At 39.7% G+C, this 22,954-nt stretch overlaps 1 protein-coding gene across 1 annotated transcript in view; it reads right to left on the bottom strand.

Annotated features, from left to right (window-relative positions):
- The window catches only part of COL4A6 (collagen type IV alpha 6 chain), a 320,692-nt gene extending 297,959 nt beyond the window's left edge, over positions 1 to 22,733 (bottom strand). Inside the window, exons 1-2 of the mRNA XM_081565867.1 lie at positions 22,481 to 22,733; positions 22,240 to 22,291 (exon numbers count right to left, since the gene is read on the bottom strand). Of these exons, the coding sequence (XP_081421993.1) occupies positions 22,240 to 22,291; positions 22,481 to 22,491 (63 nt within the window). The 5' untranslated portion in view covers positions 22,492 to 22,733. The remainder of the gene's footprint in view (positions 1 to 22,239; positions 22,292 to 22,480) is intronic.
- Positions 22,734 to 22,954: the final 221 nt, after the last annotated feature.

The following is a 22,954-nucleotide window of genomic DNA, read 5'->3' as shown; positions in this document are numbered from 1 at the left end:
TTAAGCAATATATGTATATGTGTGTGCATGCCAAGTTGCTTCAGTTCTGTCCAACTCTTTGCAACCCTATGGACTGTAGCCTGCCAGGCTCCTCTGCCCATGGGATTCTCCAGGTAAGAATACTGGAGTGGGTTGCCATGCCCTCCTTCAGGGGATCTTCCCGACCCTAGGATTGAACCCACATCTCCTGTGCCTCCTGCATTGCAGGCGGATTCTTTACCACTTTACCATAGCCACCAGGGAAGCCTGTGTGTATACACACACACACACACACACACACACCTTCAACTGTTCAAGAGCCACCAGGGAAGCCTGTTGTGTATATATACATACACACTTTCAACTGTTCAAGAATACTACAGTAGCAGAAGGTGATGTGAAGAAGTATTATACCTTGATCAAGTAAGAAGTATGTGAGCCTCCATTTTTCATCCTCAATGAGTGCAATATTGTACAACATGTTTCCTTCCTATTTCATAGTGTTCCTGCTAGAATCAAATGAGATAGTACACATAAAAGAGATTTTGTTAACTGCGAGCAAATATTAGATACTGATGAAGTTCTCATACTATGATGGGAAAACGACTGTTACAGCAGAAGCAACTGTGGATGAAAAATGTGGCCTGTCATATTAGCAAACAAAGGATGCCATCAGTCAAGGCAGCCACCCCCAAGAGTGCACCCTGAGGGGACTCAGGATGGGAAAGAACAGTATACCCGCCCTAGATAGCTGAGGTGCATATTAAAAGGATGATTTCACTCAGCCCAGACTCTTGCATCTTCCCATGGATAGAAAAGCGCTAAATTCATTAACTTGAAGTATCTGGTTTTCTTTAATTAACAGCAATCTTTTGACAGTAATCTTTTTGTTGCAAAATTCCTATATATGCTGGTTCCTCCCTTACCTCTTTAGAGCAATTCCTCAAAGCTATCTGAGAGGCTGCTTTCCAGGTTTTAGTCCTCAGAAATTTTGCCAAAAAAAACACATAATTCTCAATTTTTAGGTTGTGCATTTTTTTCAGTCGACACAATCCACTGCAATATGGAGAAACTACCCAGAGGAATAAAACAGATGAGCTCTAGGGCCTTACACCAAAATGCACTACCTGATATCAACAGTACCTTGAGCAAACAAGGAAGGAAGATCCTCTCACCCTACTATCCTTGGGTTGTTGTGAGGATGAAATAAAATTGTTATTAAGATCCTTAGTACCAAGACTGGCAGATGGCATTATCATTCTCTTTTGCTATTGTTATCGTGTTATTGGTGCTAGTAGGAAATAATTTACATATAAGAGCTTAAGCTATGGTCATGCCTTTCAGAGCTCTGGAGTGAGAAATGAAAGCACTAGTAAATTTTCATCCCAAAGCCTGCTAAGTAACCTGTAAGAATTCTCCAAAGCCATTAAGTAACCTGTATTTCAGCAGAGTCCTCCCCCTAGCAGCTGATTGTTACATGTACTATAGGTATGAAATTAAAATAATGTTCAGTTCTACACAACAAAAAGGACTAAAAACTTCACTGCTGTCAGTTTCAATGCTTATTAACGGAGATGAATGTAGAGAGAATATTGTTTTGCCTAACATAATAATAAAATCCAGTATAAAATCCTACCTTGATTTGGAGATAGGCTAATACAATGCATATGAGAGCAGAAAATTCCTTCTAAAATATTCTCCTACTGAGCCTGCAAAATTTATAGAATCCACATTTACAGAAGACAACATTCCTAACCTCACATAAAGTAAATTTATACTGACAAAAACAATAAAAGTGCAGACTTCTTAACCTTACAGTCAGGTATTATGTTTTAACTTAAATAATCCAGTTCCAATATACATTTATAATGTCATTTTCCACTACTAACTTTTTATCCTAATATTCTTCAGAAAGGTTTTTTCTCCATCAGGATGTCCACATATTATTCACTGAGGGCACAACTAGTGTAACTCTCAGGGCCTATCTATTTGTTTCAATGGTGACTTATGTGATTAAACTCTCAGATTTTCTTGTGTTTTTAATTCAGAGTGGTATCTCACATCCTTCAGAACTCTAAAGAACTCTAGAATGGATTCATGAATCTATCTGAGAAACACCAACATAAGAAAGTGAAATCTTATTTTATAAAAATGCCTTCTGATAATGCATTGCCGTTTTTGGGAGTTTGAATTTATTTTTTATTTAGTTTTCAAACAATTATTAAAAGATTTTTTTCTATTCTTTTTCAAATTCTCTTTCCATTTAGGTTATTACAGAATATTGAGCAGAGTTCCCTATGCTATACAGTAGGTCCTTGCTGATTATCTATTGTAAATATACCAGTGTGTACACGTCCATTCCAAACTTCCAGTCTATCTCTTCTCCCATATCCTTTCCTACTGCTAACCATAAATTCATTTTCTAAGTCTGTGAGTCTGTTTCTGTTTTGTAGTTAAATTCACTTGTATCATTTATTTTAGATTCCCCATATAAGTGATATAATATGATATACAATGGAATATTACTCAGCCATAAAAAGAATGAAATAGTGCCATTTGGAGCAATATGGATGGATCTGGAGATTATCATACTAAAGTGGAGTGAGTCAGACAAAGACAAATATCATATGCACTGCCATTTTAAAAGATAAGCACTGGCAAAAGAATTCAACATGAGTATAAGAGTGAATATTCAGAAGGATTATTACCAGTTTGATACAGGAAAATGTTTCTTAAACTTAAGAATTTATAGATTCCTAGGAATACATTTGGTGTTGCCATATGTTGCCACATTTGGTGTTGGAGAAGACTCTTGAGAGTCCCTTGGACTGCAAGGAGATCCAACCAGTCCATCCTAAAGGAAATCAGTCCTGAATATTGATTGGAAGGACTGATGGTGAAACTGAAACCAGTACCTTGGCTACCTGATGCAAAGAACTGATTCATTGGAAAAGACCCTGATGCTGGGAAAGATTGAAGACGGAAGGAGAATGGGACGACAGAGGATGAGATGGTTGGATGGCATCACTGACTTGATGGACATGAGTTTGAGCAAGCTCCGGGAGCTGGTGATGGACTGGGAAGCTTGGTGTGCTGCAGTCCATGGGGTCACAAAGAGTTGGACACGACTGAATGACTGAACTGAACTGAGGAATACATTTACTGATTCTCAAATGTTGATAGACCACAATATGAGAAGCAGTGGTGCTTTTCTAGCTTTTCAGTGATTTGATACAATGTATTAGATCCTAATGGAAGGATTCTGGCTCCCTTGACTTTAAGAATTTCTTAGGAAGTTGGTTGATAACATCTGCAGTTGACATAAATATTTTGAACACTATATTTCTAGTGATGCGAATAAATCCTCTTTCTTTATGTAAAAGTCTAATATTTACACTTACAGTTGCCATAAAAAGGGCTTCCCAGGTGGCCCTAGCAGTAAAGAACCCACCTGCCAATGCAGGAGATGTAAGAGATGTGGGTTCAATCTCTGGGTTGGAAAGATCCCCTGATAGAGGGCATGGCAACCTGCTCCAGTATTCTTGCCTGGAAAATTCCAAGGATGGAGGAGAGTCCATGGGGTCGCAAAGAGTCGAACATGACTAAGCACACATGCGCAAATGCCATAAAAAAGTGAAAAGGCATTAAAAACCAGTTAATAGGCATGAAATGCAAATGATTATGATTATCCTCATAAAGATCTCATAGCAAATTGGCCATAAATTGATACAACAGTTATTGAAATTGGGTGATATGAACATGAGGGCATATGATCCTGTTCTCTCTGTTTTATTCATGTATAACATTTTCCATGAGAAAAAAAAATGACCTAGTAGCTAAATGACTATGGCAAGGGACTCTGTGAAAAAATATTATGGGAGATATTATATCACCACTGATAGAACATAAAGGAAATTGGCTTTGACCTTGCACTAACAGCCAGTGTCCTCAGATAGCTAGCCTTGTGCTTCTATTATATGACAATAATGCTGGGTTTTGGTGTTCAAAGAGTAATCAAGATCACTTGATGCCAGAGGGCAAATTATTGGAACAATTCAGAATATTGTTCTAATGAGTACTGTGTGACACTCTTTAAAAAGGTTACTTCTTCCTAAGCTACAATTTATATTATTGAATGTATATAAAATGATGTATTCTTCTGTTAAGCCTAGGCAAAGGTTCATGTTACCTGCAGATACTCTGGACCATCTATCTCATATTTGTTCATATCTTATCAGGAATTCTGTGCCTGGGTGTTAGGTCTTGTCTTTGTATTAGAGATGCCTCCTTTATTATTTATGACTTTTAGTGACAGTCTCATTGATTAGGGCTTTTTTATTAAACCACTAGCAACAGTAAATTTGGTTAACACAAGAAGTGCCATTGAAGAGCTTAAGAGTAAACTATACCTGAGAAAAGCCCACAGTAGTTCACACAAAAACTAACTCCAAATTTAAATAGGTTGACATAGTTTGTGCAGTAATGCTTTCACCAAGAGATATGGATACCATTTGTAATTTGAAGACTTGAGCATCATCTTGCATTCTAAATACTAGTGAGAAACAAATCTGCAACAACACAATACATGCAATGCCTTATTCTAGATTGAGATAAGGTGCAAGTCATTTGTTTGGGACTTACAGATAGTCAGGATCATGTGTTTGATTCATTCAGGGCCAGTTGTTTATTTGCTTCAAGAAAGAACACAAACTTATTGGCATCAGAATCCCAGGAATCTGATTTTATGACATGGAATTCATCAAAAGACTCAAAAGGAGACACTGAAATGGAAAATTCCTTCTGTTCAAGATTAAAGACAAGAACCTGAAGTTACCAGTCATCTCTGGTAGTAAATTACAGAGTTGCCAGTTAGACAACTTTCTTTATAATAGGGCCTGGTGTAATAAAAAGAAAACAGACTGTGAGTCAGAAAACCTGAGTTCTAGTTTGGACTCAGTCATTTAATCCCATCTTTATGGTTAGAGGATTACAGAATTAAGTGATTCTGTTACTTACAACTGTAAACAGCAGGCAGTGAGGATGAGTCCAAAAGATAGCATTTTACTGAAACAAAGCTATTCCAAGTTAATACCTCTGTATATCACAGCAGTGTACAACTGCAGGAATACCAATGAGGCTGAAGGAATTCAAATCAAGGGGGAAAAATCCTTGCATTAAACAATACAGCTTTCTATGCTACACATAATAATTATCAAACTGATAAGTAGTAGCTTGGTTTTTGCAGAATCAAATAAACCAGAATGAATGAAACTGAAGGGAAGTGACTTAGCAAGATGTCCCAAGGGAAGGGACAGAGCTAGAGACACGAGTGATGTCCTTCTACAGGGAACATTAAATAACAGTGTGACTGAATATTTCTAGCTCTCCACCTTCAGGGCACATGGTAGGATTGCCCTTCTTTGCTTCCAACTGGTCTCTGATCAAGGTTGATCAATGGTATATGAAAAAAGTGACATGTGTCATACTCAAAAATAAGATTTAATTGGTAGCCCAATGTGAGACCCCCAGAGCTTGCTTTCTTTCTCTCTGCCACAATGATCAGTAGTGTCCCAGATGGTAGCTGTTCCCTCTGGGTCCTAGATTGAGTACCACACAATGTCCCACAGATGACCCATGATGGACTTACAGTATGAACAAAAAATAAACTTTTGTTATTTTAAGCCACTGAGATGTTGGGAGTTGTTTGCTATAGCAACATAACTTATCCTATGCTGACTGAAGAGATGGGAGTTATGAGGTCAAGCACTCTACTAAATAGAGGGCAAAAATAACTTGACTGATGGGCCTCAGTAAGGGCCTTGGCCCTACTCAGAGGTTTGTGCCCTCAGATATTATAAGGTTCTGTTATGCATATGAACAAAAGTATGTCACTGTTACTGGCAGCTAACAGAGGATGTGAAAAATAAAGAGGACAGTTCAGGACAGAGCAGACTCAGGGGACTGGTAACTTGATATAAATCCTTCCTCTCATTCTGTTCCAAGTAAATAGTGACTGAAAGTCATAAGGCTCTTCAATGGCCTGTCCAGGATAACTGGCCCTAGTCCAGTTTGAAGCCAGCAGGTGCCCTTCGTAATACAGTTGGCACCTACAACTTTTAGTCTATTTAGTAGCAGAGTGGTAAAAAGCTGAACAAACAAAGAAAGGAGAACTATCCTTTTACCACCTGAGGTTCTTAAAGGAGACCAGGCTGAGAACAGTGTTACAAACTTTAGGGGATGAATTTTAAAACTATATCCCTATGTAATTTAAGGCTACCTAGACTTCACCTAAATTATTTTTTCCTAGAGACTCTTAGGATCACTGATTCTGCCCTAACCAGAACTACTTATAGGTATAGAGCTACTACTAGGCTAATGAACAGCATTATAGAAAGCTGAGGCAGTAATTGTTTCTGTCCATTCACAACACCTTAAACGGGGGGCTGGGGATGCACCACAGTGGTATGAGAATTGTTGTCGTTTTAGTTGCTAAGTCATGTCTGACTCTTTTGCGACCCATGGACTGTAGACTGCCAGGCTCCTCCGTCCATGGGATTTCCCAGGGAAGAACTCTGGAGTGGGTTGCCATTTCCTTCTCCAGGGGGTCTTCCCAACCAAGGGATTGAACATCTTCTGCCAATAGCTACAATTTACTGAGCACATACAACAATCAGGTACTTTATGAACATTACAGCTAACCCTCATCATCAGATGAGGTAAGTATTATACTTTTTGGACGAAGAGAGTGAAGAATGTTAAGAGAGTGCAGAAGCCAAGGTGAGGGAAAGAGTCTAGAAGGAGAAGTGCATCAGGTAAGATGCTACTGGTAATTCAATGAGGATAGGGACTGAGAAGAAGCAATTGAATTTGGTGATTAGCAAGTGACCTTTAAGAAATCAGCCTCAGTGAATTTGTTGGGGAAAAAGCCAGAAGACCAAGAGCTGAACAATAAATGGGTGGCAGAAAAAGATATGCATTAATTGTAGACTATTTTTTTCATAAACTCTGGTACTTCACATATAACTTACTTTTATGCATGTAAATCTCATCAAAGCTATGGATCTTTTCCCCAGAAAAATACATATGCATACCTAATTTTACACACAATTTCCGGGCACTTATAGACCCACCTGAAACCCATTTAGAAACTCCATCTTATGTGCGAGACAGAATAAGAGACACAGATGCATAGAACAGTCTTATGGACTCTGAGGGAGAAGGTGAGGGTGGGACGTTCTGGGAGAATAGCATTGAAACATGTATATTATCATATGTGAAACAGAACACCATTCCAGGTTCGATGCATGAGACAAATGCTCAGGGCCGGGGCAATGGGATGACCCAGAGGGATGGGATGGGGAGGGAGGTGGGAGGGGGGTCCAGGAAGGGGAGCACATGTAAACCCATGGCTGATTCATGTCAGTGTATGGCAAAAACTATTACAATATTGTAAAGTAATTAGCCCCCAACTAAAATAAATGAATTTATTAAAAAAAAAAAAAAGAAACTCCATCTTAGGAATGAATGATATATATCAAATTCAAGATCGCGGAGATGGGACTGGAAGTGATACACAGGTGGTTTCAACTGCATTAGTAGTATTTTATTTCTTAAGCTGGGTGATGGTCATATATTCATTATGTTTATTACATTATTATATATGTTTATTATATTATTTGAATATATATATATATATTGGATTGGCCAAGAAGTCTGTTCAGACTTCCCCAAACCTGAACAGACTTTTTGGCCAACCCGGTATCACATTTCTGTTGCCTTAAATATTTCATAATAATTTTTTTAAAGAGGTAAAAATGAGTATATAACAGAACATCTTTGTTTGTAGGAAATATACATTAAAGTATTTGGGAGTGATGTGGTATCAGATGGGCAACTTGGTCCTCAAATGGTTGAAGAAAAAAATTTTGTAGCATACTTGAAGCTTTCTGTAATTTTGAACTTGTTTCAAAAACTGAAAAAGATAGTAAAAGACACAGCACAAAAAAGAAAAAAATGACTAACAAAAAATGTTAAATGAATATATATTCTCACAGCTATATGGAAGGGCATAACCAAACTTAGAGAGAAATGTACACACAGAAATGCATAGGGACATCCTTTAAAACAGACAAAGGAAGTGCTATCAATTTGCATCTAAAGCACAATGTTTTATGTCAGAGCCCTCTTTTCCTTGCTGACTTATACTCTGACCGGGAGAGTAAAACTGGGACTCAGTTGACGGAGAAGCAGCCATCTCTCTGAACACCTCTGATTATCACAGTCATTAGGGAAAGTGGGAGTCGCAAGCTAGTCTCAGGGCTTCAAGACTGGAAAGCACAGGCTGAGGGCTCAAGAGAGGTGCTGGACATTAAGCCAGAGAAAGCTTACAGATCTCTTACAACTTGACCATTGTGCCTCCAATTCTTCAGGTAGTCTAGTAGGGAGAGACTTGTGGGTAGAGGGAGAAGTACAACTCCACTTTTAATGGAATAGGCATCTGGGTGATGCTACAACTAGTTGAGCAGGGGAAGGAAAAAGTGGTGATTTAGGAGAAGATAGTGAGGGACAGGAAGGCCTGGTGTGCTGCAGTCCATGGGGTCGCAAAGAGTCAGACATGACTTGGCGACTGAACAACAATAAAATAGAAGGCAAGAAAGTAAAGGCAAAGTCTGGGGTTAAAGCTAGAGTGTTAGTTTTTACAATAAAAAAGAGACCAATAGAAAGAGCAGACTCTTGGTCTGCTGGTCTTGATTTTCTCCATCAACTGACTCCCAGTTATACTCTTGGTATGTGTATGTGTATTTATGTTTGATGTATAGGATGTAGGGAGTTTTATGCATGGGCACTTGTCTGACATAAGAAGAGTAGGCAAAAGACCCACTGATCATGTCAGTATTTCCCTCAAATAACAACCAATAACAGTGCTTTGTAGCCAAATTCTCTCTGCTTTGCTTTTAAGACCTCCATAACCTAACCCTGCTCCAACTTTACATAATCATTTCCTTCTACTCTTGTGCTTTAGCCAGGAATGTCTTCTTCCATTCAGTCATATTCACTCTCGCTAGGGCTGCAGTGTATAACTGCTCATAGGGTTCACTACAAAAGGAAATTGACTGAGGGGCCACGTGGGAGTTGAAATCCATACTGCTTGCTGCTCACCAAGGAGTGAGTCACAGCAAGGAGCTCTCACTGCCTGGAGGAAAGTGTGCCTTTTTTCAAATTTCCTCAAGGATGCTGAATGTTAATACCTCCTCTATGTTTTTGTTCATGCTCTGATCAGCTCGCCTCTCTTGATATTTAGTAGGACTACATTTAAAAATCAAAGATAGGGACTTTGCTGGGGGCCTAGTGGTTAAGACTTCACACTCTGAATGCATGGGGTACAGGTTTAATCCCTGGTTGAGGAACTAAGATCCCATATATTGCACAGTGTGACCAAAAAGAAAAAATCAAAGATAAAATGATCTGTCTTGATAAATACAAGTATATTTATAGAGTCCTAGAGACAAAAACTTGAAATCTCAGTGATGTCCTGGAAAAATCTAGAATATTTTAAATAAATAAATAAATCTCCACATTTATAATTTATTTTGAGTCCTTCAAGGCCTAGCACAAGTTTTGCTTCTGTGAAAGTTTCTCAAACTACAGTCCTTATTGACCTCTTCCTTCTTTCACCTTCTAGAACACTTCATTCTGATCTATGATGTTTAATGCTGGATTATCCTATAATCCAGTGTTTTTAAATAGTGGTAGTATTTCAACAGTTCCACATCTGATTTTAATTTCAGTTAAAAATATATGTTAAACTATTTTAAGACTGTAATAAAACACAGCATGCCCCATTCAAATGGATTCCACACCTAACATTCACACATCAGAAACCACCACTAATTGTGCTGATGTGTGCTGCCAAGTTAACAATGTGTATTTAGGTAAGAAAGAGAGAATGAAAGTGAGAGGAGAGGGTAGTATATGTATACCTAGAAATATAGATTTTACTGCCTTGTCTTTTTAACTGAAGAGCATCCTGAGTTGACAAGCCAAACAATTAAGCAAAAAACCACTACTTATTTCAGTACATTAGACTTTTATCCAGGCAGGAATAAACTGGAAACTAAGACTGCCATAGTCCTCAATTTCAGATTTTATATTTTTTTCATTCTCTTCCTTCTTACTGACTTTACAAATAAATAAATATTAAAAACTTTGACTTATTAGCAAAACACTCACTTTGGTCTGGCTTTTGTGTTGGAGGGGTCATAAAAGATTTTGTTTGGCGAGAAAAGGGTCTACATCTGTAAATTTTGAAAAGAGCTCTAATCTTTGTCATCATTATCAGCATCTACACCAACACTTATCTATGAGCATGCTCTAGGTATATACAAGCTGGTAAGTATTTATGCAATTTAATCTTATCGCCAAGGCAAGGTCACATAAATCTTATAAATCTCAAGTTGATTCCCATCCTCAAGGGATTTGCTACACTCACAAACAGAATTTAGAGATTCTAGGCATTTTAGATTTTCTTTGCCAACCCTCTTCCCTCGGGTAAGGGAAAACAGTCACAAAGCTTTACAGAGCAGAGGAGAAATACCACTTAACTTTGCTTCTGTCCCCTAGAGAAAATCTGTCTCCCAAAGGACTGACAGCCTGTTGGCCAGAAGTCCCAGACATTTATGGGAAAGCCTGCTCTCTCTGAGGTAAATACAGTTAGAATTTTAGGGCCAGGGAAATTTCCACTGAAGAGTACCAACTCCCCCTCAGTAAGAGCAACCAGATTGAAAGATAATGGTGAACTAGCCCTATTGTTGTTAGACTAAGGGGAACTGGGACTTCAAAGATGCCTGAAGAGGTATCTTCAGACTCAATCTTTAGTGGATACCATGATCTCTACAGGATGTCACAAAGGTAGGGCAGCAGAGATAGAAGTGGCTGTGGAGCAACTGGAACAAAAATCACAATCCTAATGCTTTTTCTCCCTCTAGGATGCTTGAAATACAAACTCAACACATAATTAAGCAATTTTCTCTAAAACATCCCCAAATAGGCTCACCACTCATTTTTAGTACACAGGCAGTCACAGTGAGTGATGGGAACAGAATAACAACAACAGTAATCATTTTACAGCTAATAATACAGTCAGTGATTTGTCCTCAGGCCACAGTTAATGATGGTGTCTGTATCAGAACCGAGGAACATCTGGCTCCAAATATGGAGGTTTCCCAGGTGGCGCTAGTAGTAAAGAACTTGACTGCCAATGCAGGACACATAAGAGATGCAGGTTCAATCCCTGGGTCGGGAAGATCCCCTGGAGGAGGGCCACACTGGAGTGTAGTCAACCCACTCCAGTATTCTTGCCTGGAGAATCGCCATGGACAGAGGAGCCTGGCTGCCTATTGCCCATAGGATTGCACAGAGTTGGACACAACAAAAGTGACTTAGCACACATGCACATGGAGCTCTGTATTTTTTTAACCACACTACCAGGAAATAGAGCTCCAGACATAAAACATGGAATCCCCAAAAAGCTGGAGAAGACACATACTTCATGGCCTCCCTAAATTTTATTTATTTTACTTTTTAAATTAATTTTTATTGTAAGCCAGTTGCTTTACAGGGCTTCCCTTGTGGCTCAGCTGGTAAAGAATTTGCCTGCAATCTGGGAGACCTGGGTTCAATCCCTGTGTTGGGAAGATCCCCTGGAGAAGGGAAAGGGTTGCTTTACAATGTTGTGTTAGTTTCTGCTGTACAGTAAAGTGAAGCAACTAACATATATACATTGGTGTTGTAATGTCGCTCAGTCGTGTCTGACTCTTTGGGACTCCACGGACTGTAGCCCACCATGCTCCTCTGTTCATGGAATTTTCAGGCAAGAATACCAGAGTGGGTTCCCATTTTCTCCTCCAGGGGATCTTCCCGACCCAGGGATGAAACCCATGTCTCTGGCAGTGGCAGGAAGGTCCTTTACCACTGTGCCACCTGGGAAGCCTGTAACGTATTCACATATCCCATCTTTTTTGGATTTCCTTCCTATTTAGATCACCACAGAGCACTGATTAGAGTTCCCTGAACTATACAGTAGTCGCCTAAGTTTTATAAATCTGGAAGGGATAGATATGTGCCACAGGAGTGACCCCTCTGAGCATAAGGAGGAACAAAGACACAGAGTAGGTGACCAGCAGTAACTTACAACATCTACTACACTCCATCCAGAGAAATACACCTTGTGTATCCTGTGCTCATGCTCAGTTGTGCCTAAAGGAAATAAAATAATTATTTTGAAGAGACACATGTTCTCTTATGTTAACAGCAGCATTTTTCACAATAGCCAAGTTGTGTGTATATGCATGCGTGTATTTGTTGTTTAGTTGCTAAGTCATGCCTGACTCTTTTGAGACCCCATGGACTGACTGTAGCCTGCCAGGCTCTTCTCTCTGTTCATGGGATTTCCCAGGCAAGAATTGTACTGGGTAGCCATTTCCTTCTCCAGGGGATCTTCCTAATCCAGTGATCAAACCTATGTCTCCTACATTGGCAGGCAGATCCTTTACCACTGAGCCACCAGGGAAGCAGCCCACACCTTTAGTGCAGGCATTAGATAAATGCTCTAAGGAATCATGAGACAGTAAGAGTGCAGGACATGTCTGGTCCTTTCTTGTTCCTTCAGCCTCATCTCACATGGTGTTCTGACTCCTTCCCTGTGCTTCCCCCTCCGTGTTCCAGCCACACTGACTTGATACTTGCCATAGTCCTTCAAACACCAGGACGGCCACAGTGTTTGACACATAGAAGGCACTAAATAAATATTTGTTGAAGGAAGGAAAGAGGGAAAAACAGAGTGGGAGACAGAAGGCTAGAAAGAAGGGGGGACTTCTGGAAAATATTCACTAAAGTGGGCCTTAAGGGAAGGATGCTAAGTCTATCTGCAGAGACAGGAGGAAGGAAGAGGATGAGAAAAAAAGGGTGATTCAGGCAGAAGGAAGAGTAGGGGTGACTACGCATGGCATGTTGAGCCAATATTAACAGCATAATGTGGTCTAAACATCAGTATGAGGACAATAACAGGAGACAGAGTTAGATGAGTAGGCAGGGCCAGATGCTGATGGGTGTGGGGAGCTTGGGGTGGCATGATCAGATCTGTGTTTTAGAACAGGCCCCTTGCTTGCAGAGAGGGTGGAGATCAGGAGAGAGGGGGTGGGAGGCAGGGGAAGACTGAAACCAGAAGGACAGTCAGGTCTGTTTTGGAGTCTAGATAAGAGATGATAAAATGCCTGAGTTAGATAGACAGCCCAGTAGAGTGGGTTTCAACCCCAAATCTGCCATTTGCTGGATTTGTGATCTTAGATAAATCAGTTAATCTCTCTGAGCTGAGTATTCGCCTTATATATTGGGTTGGCCAAAAAGTTCATTTGGGTTTTTCTGTAAGATGGTATAGAAAAACCCGAATGAACTTTTTGGCTAACCCAATATTTCTCAGAGTAGTCCTGAGTTGCTAATAAAATAATATTGAGAAAGTGCTAGTAATTACATGTTATGATTAAAGTGGTAGAAGAGGGAAAAGCCACTTCCCAGGTGGTACCAGTGGTAAAGAACCCGCCTGCCAATGCAGGAGACATGTAAGAGATGCAGGTTCGAACCCTGGGTGGGGAAGATCTCCTGGAGGAGGGCATGGCAACCCACTCCAGTATTGTTGCCTGGAGAATCCCATGGACAGAGAACCCTCTTTGGCTATAGTCCATAGGGTCGCAGAGTCGGACACGAATGAAGCAACTTAGTACATACACAGAAGAGGAGAAAAAGAGCTGAGAGGGACAATTGAGAAATATTATCATCTTTAGACAGAAAATCTACAAAGTGAGACTCTTCTCTGACATCTCCCTTTTTCTCATCTTGTCATGAATCAGTTGTCAAAACTGGGAAACACTTACAAATTTTTCCTCAGCATTGAAAGAAATAGAGAATACTTGTAGGGGGATAGAGTGAGGATTTAGCACCTTGTGAATGGTATAACTTGCACATAAATTCTCTCTTTTAATCACTCAACCTTCTAAGGCAGAAGGTATTATTATCCCTTTTGTACTGATGAGAAAATTGAGTCTCAGAGAGGTAAAATGAGTTGCCCTAAATCACAGAGGGCAGAGGCAGTATTCAAACATAAGTCTGACTCCAGAGTTCTTTCTCTTAAACATTATCCCACTGAACAAAGTTCTTATTTTTCCATCAGAGCATTGTTATTAGAGTCAACATTCATAATTCTTTAAGATAGACAAAGACACAGTAGTTGTTACAGGCCATTAGGAGTAGATCTGTTTACTCACTTGAAAGGCATCTGTCCTTCATTTCCTATATTCTTGGCAGTATCCTGGACATTATAATTTTTTTTAAATTAGTTTATTTATCTATTTTTTAACTTTACAATATTGTATTTGTTTTGCCATACATTGCCATGAATCCACCATGGGTGTACATGTTTTCCCCTTCCAGAACCCCCCTCCCACCTCCCTCCCCATCCCATCCCTCCGGGTCATCCTGGTGCACTGGCCCTGAGCGCTCTGTATCATGCATCAAACCTGGACTGGTGATTCCTTTCACATATGATAATTTACATGCTTCAGTGCCATTCGGGGAACATGACATATAAGCACAGGAATTTGACAACCACATGGTAGATGTCACCAAAGGGGCCTGAAGAGCTTTGGAAGCAGAGGGCAAGGAAGAATAAATTCTTTCTGAAGAGGTCTGGAACTGTTTTACAGAGAAAATGACATTTTATCTTGGTTTTAAAGGTTGAGCAGGAGTTTACTAGGAAGAGAATGTGTAAATTGTGGAGAAAGCCATTCCATGTGGAGGCAATGGCATAAGCAAAAGCAATAAAATGTGAAAGAACAAAAAGTGGCTTGCAAATGGAGACAAGTTCAGTCTCAATGAAGTGTAATGTATACTATGAGTTTGAGAAGGAGAGATGGCAGGAAAAAAACACGTAGACATGAAGCTGGAAAAGTAGTTGGGGCCAGAGAATGAAGGCCTTTAATGTGCAAGTCAAGGAGTATGCATATTAATCCTGGAAGAAAACAGAAACAAACAAAACTTAAATCCGGAAATAACATAATTGGGTTTGTTGTTAATAAAGTAACTCTGGTGGCAGGGTAGAGATTAGAATGGAGTCAGGAGGTAGAAAAACTAGTTACGAGGTTATTTATATATGATGAGATTTGGAGCACTAGGATATGAATAGGAAACTAGATGATGCAGGTTTTTGGTAAAATTAATGGAACTTGATAGAGATGGAGATAATGAGGGCTGGTGCCTGATTCGACAGTTTCTCACTTGAAACTGAGTGGATCGTGATGACACTGAACAAATACAAAAAAGATAGCAGGTTGGAGTGCCATGATAAGGACTATAAAATAATTTCATTTTTGGATATACCGTGTTTTGGGGTAATACAACACAGTTAGAACTGGCATTGGTTGAGTGCTTATACTAAGCTCTAGGCACCATTTTAAGTGCTTTGTACATATCCACTAAATGAGATATAGGTACAAGGGCTTAGTTGTTGTTTAGTCACTCAGTCATGTCCGACTCTTTTGCAATCCTATGGACTGCAACCCTCCAGGCTCCTCTGTCCATGGGATTTCCCAGGGAAGAATACTGGAGTGGGTTGCCATTTCCTTCTCCAGGGGATCTTCCTGACCCAGGGATCAAACCCATGTCTCCTGTGTCTCCTGAATTGGCAGGGGAATTCTTTACCATTGAGCCACCAGGGAAGCTCACAAGGACTTAGTAGGTAATTGGAAATAAAAGTTCGGAGCTACAAAAAGACATCTGGACTGAAAATTCAAATTTGATAGCCATCAATGTATAGAAGGTATAGTTAGAACTGTTGCAGCAAGAAGAAAGAAAGGATAAAAATACTGAGTAAAACCACCATTTTATGAGCAGGGAGTGATGAAAATTATGAGTTTCATGATGGCAAAGATCATGCCTGACTTGTTAACCACTGTGTCACCAGAGCATGGAATACTAGTTGGAATACAGTGGCTGCTCAATAAATATATGTTGAATGAATAAAATAAAAATATCAGAGGGAATTTCCTGGTAGTCCAGTGGATACGACTTTGCACTTTCAGTGTCAATGGCGAGAGTTCAATCCCTGGTCCCACAACCCAGTGGCACAGTGTCCCCCTCCCCTCACCAAAAAAACAGAGAAATGTAATGAGAAACAATGAAGCATCATGACTCAGAAGACAAAAGGAGAAAGGTTGTTTGAAAATGATTGGAAAATGCCAAGCACTACATTAAACAAGCCAGATAGAATGGAGACTACAATGAAATCTTTGGGCTAGGCAGTTAGATATCCATTAACAACTCAAAAGAGGGCAATTTTGGTAGAATGGCCTCATTCCAGACTGTAATATGCTTAAGGGTAAATGGTTGTTGAAGAAGAGTAGACAGTGACCAGGAATTTGGCAGTAATGTGATTGGGGGGGTTAGAGTTACAGAGGAAAATAAAGCCATGGATTTAAAATTTTTATTTGTTTTTATAATGGAAGAGACTTCAATATTGTTTGTAGAAGAAAAAAAAAATTCCTAGGAGAGGGATAAATTATAGATAGTAAAAAAAAAGTGGATATTGTTCTTTGTTAATTTCCCCATCACTGTAGTCTCTTGGGCAAGCTTATTTGTCTGTATTTATATTTAGCTAGACTTTAAAACAAGTTAGAGCCCTATGATATGCCCCACTGGGATATTTGGTCAGCTTAAAAGGACATCATAGTTTAATACAGCATGGTGTTTTCCTAATATCTTCTTCTATATGTGTATGTCTTGTTATTTACACAGGATAGGACAAGTCTATACTCCAAGCATTGTGGTGAAATCACGGAATTATGCATAAATCGAAGAAAGCAAAACCCAATATGTATTGATAACTGAGGTCAATCTATTTGTTTCAATATTATATTAATGAAGTAATTAGCGGAAGGGCACACTTTGCTCCTGCTTGACTATGATCTTATAAAATAGAGGGGCATATTTACTAGAAATACTATAATACGCCTAGAGTCTAAAAGGTACTTGTAGTCAATACAAATGCCCTCACATCAGAAGATGCCTTCATGCTCGTGCTCAGTCATGCAGTCTTTGCAATCCCATGAACTGTAGCCCACTAGGCTCCTCTGTGCATGGAATTTTCCAGGCAGAAATACTGGAGTGGGTTTTAATTTCTTACTCCAGGGGATCTTCCTGACCCAGGGTTAGTCACAAATTGTTTATTGTAAAAACCAATTGCATAACTAGAGGGGTTCTTTTTCAATACCATGAATTACTCTGGCAGTCAAGTGAAGCCTATCTACTGACTCCCTCTCAGAATAATATTCTTAAACATAGTCAATAAAATACATGGGATTACAATAGAAACCAATTATACTGAAATATAATCAAAACATATAATCAAACAAATTTGAGATAGAGTAACATATCTATCTGTTTCTTTAGTTGTTGTTCAGTCACTACATTGTGTTCAACTCTTTGTGATCTCATGGACTGTAGCCTGCCAGGCTCCTCTGTCCATGGGATTTCCCAGGCAAGAATACTGTAGTGGGTTGCCATTTCCCTCTCCAGGGGATCTTTCTGACCCAGGAATCAAACCTGGGTCTCCTGAATTGGCAGGTAGATTATTTACCGCTGAGCCATCAAGGAAGCCTGGTCTCTTTAGTTACACATTAAATATCTATGAAAATCCCATGGATGGAGGAGCCTGGTAGGCTGCAGTCCATGGGGTCGCTAAGAGTCGGACATGACTGAGCGACTTCACTTTCACTTTTCACTTTCCTGCATTGGAGAAGGAAATGGCAACCCACTCTAGTGTTCTTGCCTGGAGAATCCCAGGGACGGGGGAGCCTGGAGGGCTGCCGTCTATGGGGTCACACAGAGTCGGACACGACTGAAGAGACTTAGCAGCAGCAGCAGTAGCCTATTGGAAATGTTTCTTTTGACCTGTCCATAATGTAACTACATCACCATCTATTGTTACCTATATATGTAGTCCTTTGATGGTTGCTTCAGCTGTGTCTGAGTCTCTGCAACCCCATGGACTATAGCCCACCAGGCTCCTCTGTCCACTGGATTCTCCAAGCAAGAATACTGGAGTAGGTTGCCATGTCTTCCTCCAGGGGATCTTCCTGACCCAGGGGTCAAACTTGCATCTCTTATGTCTCCTGCATTGGCAGGCATGTTTACCACTGGTACCACCTAGGAAGCCCCCCATAGTGGAATACCAATACCAAATACCAATACCAATACTAAAAAATAAGAGTAAAATACTGATACATGCTACAACATTAATGAATTTTTAAAATATTAATGCTAAGTGAAAAATGCCAAACACAAAAGATTATATATAATATGGTACTATTTATATGAAATGTCCAGAAAAGACAAATCTATAGAGACAGAAAAGAGATCCATGCTTACCTGGGCTTGCAGGTAGGAGCAGGGATTAATTCAACGGATATGAAGGATCTTATTGGGGGTGATGTGAAGGCAATGGCAACCCACTCCAGTACTCTTGCCTGGAAAATCCCATGGACAGAGGAGCCTGGTAGGCTGCAGTCCATGGGGTCGAGAAGAGTCGGACACGACTGAGTGACTTCACTTTCACTTTTCACTTTCATGCATTGGAGAAGGAAATGGCAACCCACTTCAGTGTTCTTGCCTGGAAAATCTGAGGGACGAGGGAGCCTGGTGGGCTAACGTCTATGGGATCGCACAGAGTCGGACACGACTGAAGCAACATAGCAGCAGCAGTAGCAGCATTGAGGGCGATGAAAATATTCTAAAACTGGATATAGTGATGGTTGTAAAACTTGGCAAATTTACTAAAATTCATTGAATGATATACATAAATGAGTGAATTTATAGTATTTAAATTACATCTCAATAAATCTGTTTTATAAAAGAAAAAGCAAAAGAAATGTGAGAGACAGCCCCAAACAAGGCAAATACTCCTCTTGATCCCTAGTTAGGAAGGGATTTTCTTCATCTGAAAAACCTTAACACTCCATTCATACTTTGATGACTGTGATTATGGCTGAAAACCAAATTTGTAAGGGACCAACTTGAGCAAGTTACTACAACTTTAAGAAGTTTGTATTTCAATCAGACTGTGATTTGAACATGGCTAAAGGTGCCTTACCTGTGCTCTAGGCAGAGTTGATAATAGACAGAGGTGTTTTCTCCCCTTTACCCCTTCACCACTCAAATAATTCTCCCACTGTGCTTTGACTTTTAAATATACTTGGTTGTATTGGAGTGTTTTGTGAAAGCAGATTTGGGGCAAAGTGGGAAGAAAACTTAAGGATCCTGACTAATTTGGGATATATTTTAACTCTTAAACATATCAGCTTATGGTGAGACACGGAGTTTTTTAGTTTCTTCTCTAATAAGATGCAGACAATAATTTATCAAGTATCCTATCCCAAAGGGCTTCCATGATGGTTCAGTGGTAAAGAATCAGCCTGCCAATGCAGGAAATGTGGGTTTGATCCCTAAGTCAGTAAGATACCTTGGAGAAGGAAATGGCAACCTGGTCCAGTATTCTTGCCTGGAAAATCCCATGGACAGAAGAACCTGGCAGGCTACAACCCATGAGGTCACAAAAGAGTCGGACATGACTTAAGATTAAACAATAACTACAATAATCCTATCCTTTAAGGAACATAATGATTACCATTGCGTGAGAAAGTGAACTCCTACAGAGTTAGAGACAATTTTTAAGTAAATCTTTGTGTGTTGTGTCTTAGGAACTTAATAACCAAAAATGATTATGGATATTCTGAATTTCTACGCTCTGTCTCACTCAGATAAATTGTGAAAATATTTCACATAAATAAAGATCAGCACTGTTTTAAAAGAAATTTAATGAAAATTCATTATTTAATCCTGGGTTTTAACATTTTGCTTTCCATCCCTTCGAAAACAGTGCTTAATAAAGTCTGACAAAGAAAGAACTCAAAAGCATGTAAATGGCCCTATCTCCAATGCTCAACAATACTCCATTATAGACAATGTAACTCTCACAGTGAAGAGACTTTCTCATACTGAAGCATAAAATAGTTCTTATCAATCTATGTATGTTCTTTTTCATTAATGTAAGTCAGAAAGGTACGGAGAATTCAAATATTTAAAACCATCTGAAAAGTGAAAAACATTACAAACCCAGAGGATGAACTGGAATTGAGAGTAAAATTGACTATTCTCATCCAGCCAATATGGATAAGAATCCAGTACAAAGAGTACAAAGAAAAAGAACTTCCCCTCAGAAAAGTCACCTTCTGAGAACTCACCCTGTTAACTCTCCTCTTTCTCTTTGCCATTTTTCCAAAAATTAAAAAAAAAATAGCTTTACAATGTCAATGATATTATGCCGAAGTAAACAATAGGTCAGTGAAGCAATTATGAACTTAAAGCAAAATATAAAGTATTGTCAGTGTATCTCAAGGTTTATTTTAGTCTTTCCAGGGTCAGTCACACCGACAGAGCAGGTGACATTGTAAAACAATGGGACAGAGCCTAAAATCCACACACCAAAGTAGTGCTTGAGTTTGGAGACATGCTTTAATATTTCTGAGAAATGAAGGCAACATCCTCTAGTGACTTTTAAAGATTTCAAGTGATGGGATCCCATGTTTGGGAAGTCTCCAGCTATATAGAATGATTTGTTAATGCTTTTCCCAAAAGTACATTGAATACCATCAGCCAGAGTCTGAAATAAAGGTTTTGCTGGAGGGTATCCTGCCCATGCATGATATTTTTATAAGTGGCAAGATTCCCAGACAAATTGTTAACTAATCAAAACCTGGCATTTTCAATAAATGTAGTGTTGAGCCCCAAGGTAACACATAACTAAACTTGTATACTGGAGGAATCAGAAAAAAAAGAGTGCAGAAACCTAGATCAATACTTCTGCTTACAAAGTATAGAATTCACTTACAATAAAAGCTGATGTTCTGAGTTAAAGGGTCACAAAATGTTAAAAGTCAAGATTTCTGTCATCATCCTCTTTTCATAAGGGAAGTCATTTCACTTTATTCTGAAATTTTCTTAAAGACATATACCAGGACAAGTAATCCATTTTTTTCCCATAAAAGAATTAGAGGATTTTATTGGGTTGACTTAAGTATGGCTTTCTAAATAGTATTTTTAAATATTTAAAGTATTAAAAATAGAGCCAATCAGTTAAATTTGTCAAAACTCAGAAAGTAAAGATTTGGAATATATATTTATCTGTCATATATACACTCATATATATTTAGAGTACATGCATGACTTTGGCTATTATTAAGAATTTAAAAAAAATGGAGCAGTGAAATAGTACTCAATAGTTGAACAACTTCATATTTGAACTCAACAGTTTATTTCTGTGGGCATAAGTTGCTATTGAGTTTGGAAAACTGCAGCATCTCTGATTATTAAGGTCTCTCCACCTTTGTAACTTATCCTAGTAATTTCATTGGAATTATTCCTTTCTGGGATCCATTAAACTTTTCTTGACCAAATGTCTACAGAAATTCCTTTGCCTGCAGTCCCTTGCCGATTTGATGGATAATATCTAAACAGCCTATGAAATGTTAAGTTTTAGAATTTTTTTTCTTTTCAAACCACTTTAACTTTTAACTTTCCGATGACAGAGTAAGCCAGTAAAAGGAAACATAAGGCAGAAACTGAACATCATCTAGTAGTATCAGTGCAGTTTAGCTGGTTAAAGAGCCCAGATGTTGTCACCTGGTACTGTCAAAGGACTCCGAAGAAAATACTTAAGTTTAACTTCTATAGCATTCGTGGTACTTCCAAGTCCCATTTCTTGTGTACTCCTCCCACTTTCAAACTTGTGTGCCAATTCATGTTCCTGCAGACCAGGGGAAAACACATTTCTCTCGCCTTGGAGATCGATATAGAGAACGGCATCAGATGTCAGTCATATCAAGTCGTCCAGGAAGACCCTCAGAAATGTGTGCCTTTTATGTCTTCTACTTTTATTTTCCCAACCCCTTACGAAGTTTTGGGACAGAACGATGCCTGAGTCCCAAAGGCATTAGCCTGACACTGTGCTATTCCTCTCTAAGAACCCCAGTAACTCCCAAAAGAAATGAGAGTGATGTGAACTCCGTTTCAGTGCAGCCCCCTAACACAAACACAAGAGTTGGGATGTGGAGGGGGTCAAAGGAGAAGGAGGGAAGGGGGTCGACAGAAAAGACTCACCGCTCCTGCCAGTTCCTCGGTCAGGCACAAAGTAACCAGAAGCAGCCACAACCTGAAACGGGAGGGAGGGTGAATAACATGGGTTTTCTCCGGGATTCTGTGTCTGTCCATAGACCCCTGACCCCTTTTTGCTGACTACCGCCGCTTTTTCTGCAGTGACAGAAGTACAAGCATAGTGCAGGTCCGGCAAAGTAGCCCAAAGTAAGAAAGAGGAGGGGAGCTTGGGATAGCAACAGCTCACCCAGGGTGCATGCTCGCGGCTCCTCCAGAGCTGGGTCCCGGGAGACTGCTAAGCGGTTCCGCGGCCCCGGCTCATCAGGGCTCCGCTGATGCTTGGCGGCTGCTTCCTTATTCAAGAGGATGGGGTAGGGGGGCGGAGTGGCTCACTTCGGAAGAAACTGAACTCAGCTTCTAGATAAAAGGTGCCCCAAAGGGAAACACGATCAGCGGTGCCCGCTACAACTTGCCGCACTCAAGGGATAGTTCCATGCACCAGGAGAGGAAGGAATGGAGGGGAAGGGGGCGGGGCTGCCTGCTGTCAATCATCCCCCTACCTTGGGCAGCCGGTCGTCTTTCCCACTTTCAGGCACCTCCACCCATAACATTCCCACGCATCTCCACAGGCCCACAGACCTATGCACTAAGACACTTCCTTAAACCACTAAAAACTGTTACACATACACAGATTAAGGCATACAATTCCCACAGAGACAAA

This window comes from Giraffa tippelskirchi, chromosome X, assembly GCF_054371585.1.
Source record: "Giraffa tippelskirchi isolate mGirTip1 chromosome X, T2T-mGirTip1v1.2.pri, whole genome shotgun sequence".
NCBI classification, from domain to species: domain Eukaryota; kingdom Metazoa; phylum Chordata; class Mammalia; order Artiodactyla; family Giraffidae; genus Giraffa; species Giraffa tippelskirchi.
The sequence above is the reverse complement of the archived record's forward strand: the minus strand, read 5'-3'. Positions and strand labels throughout refer to the sequence as shown.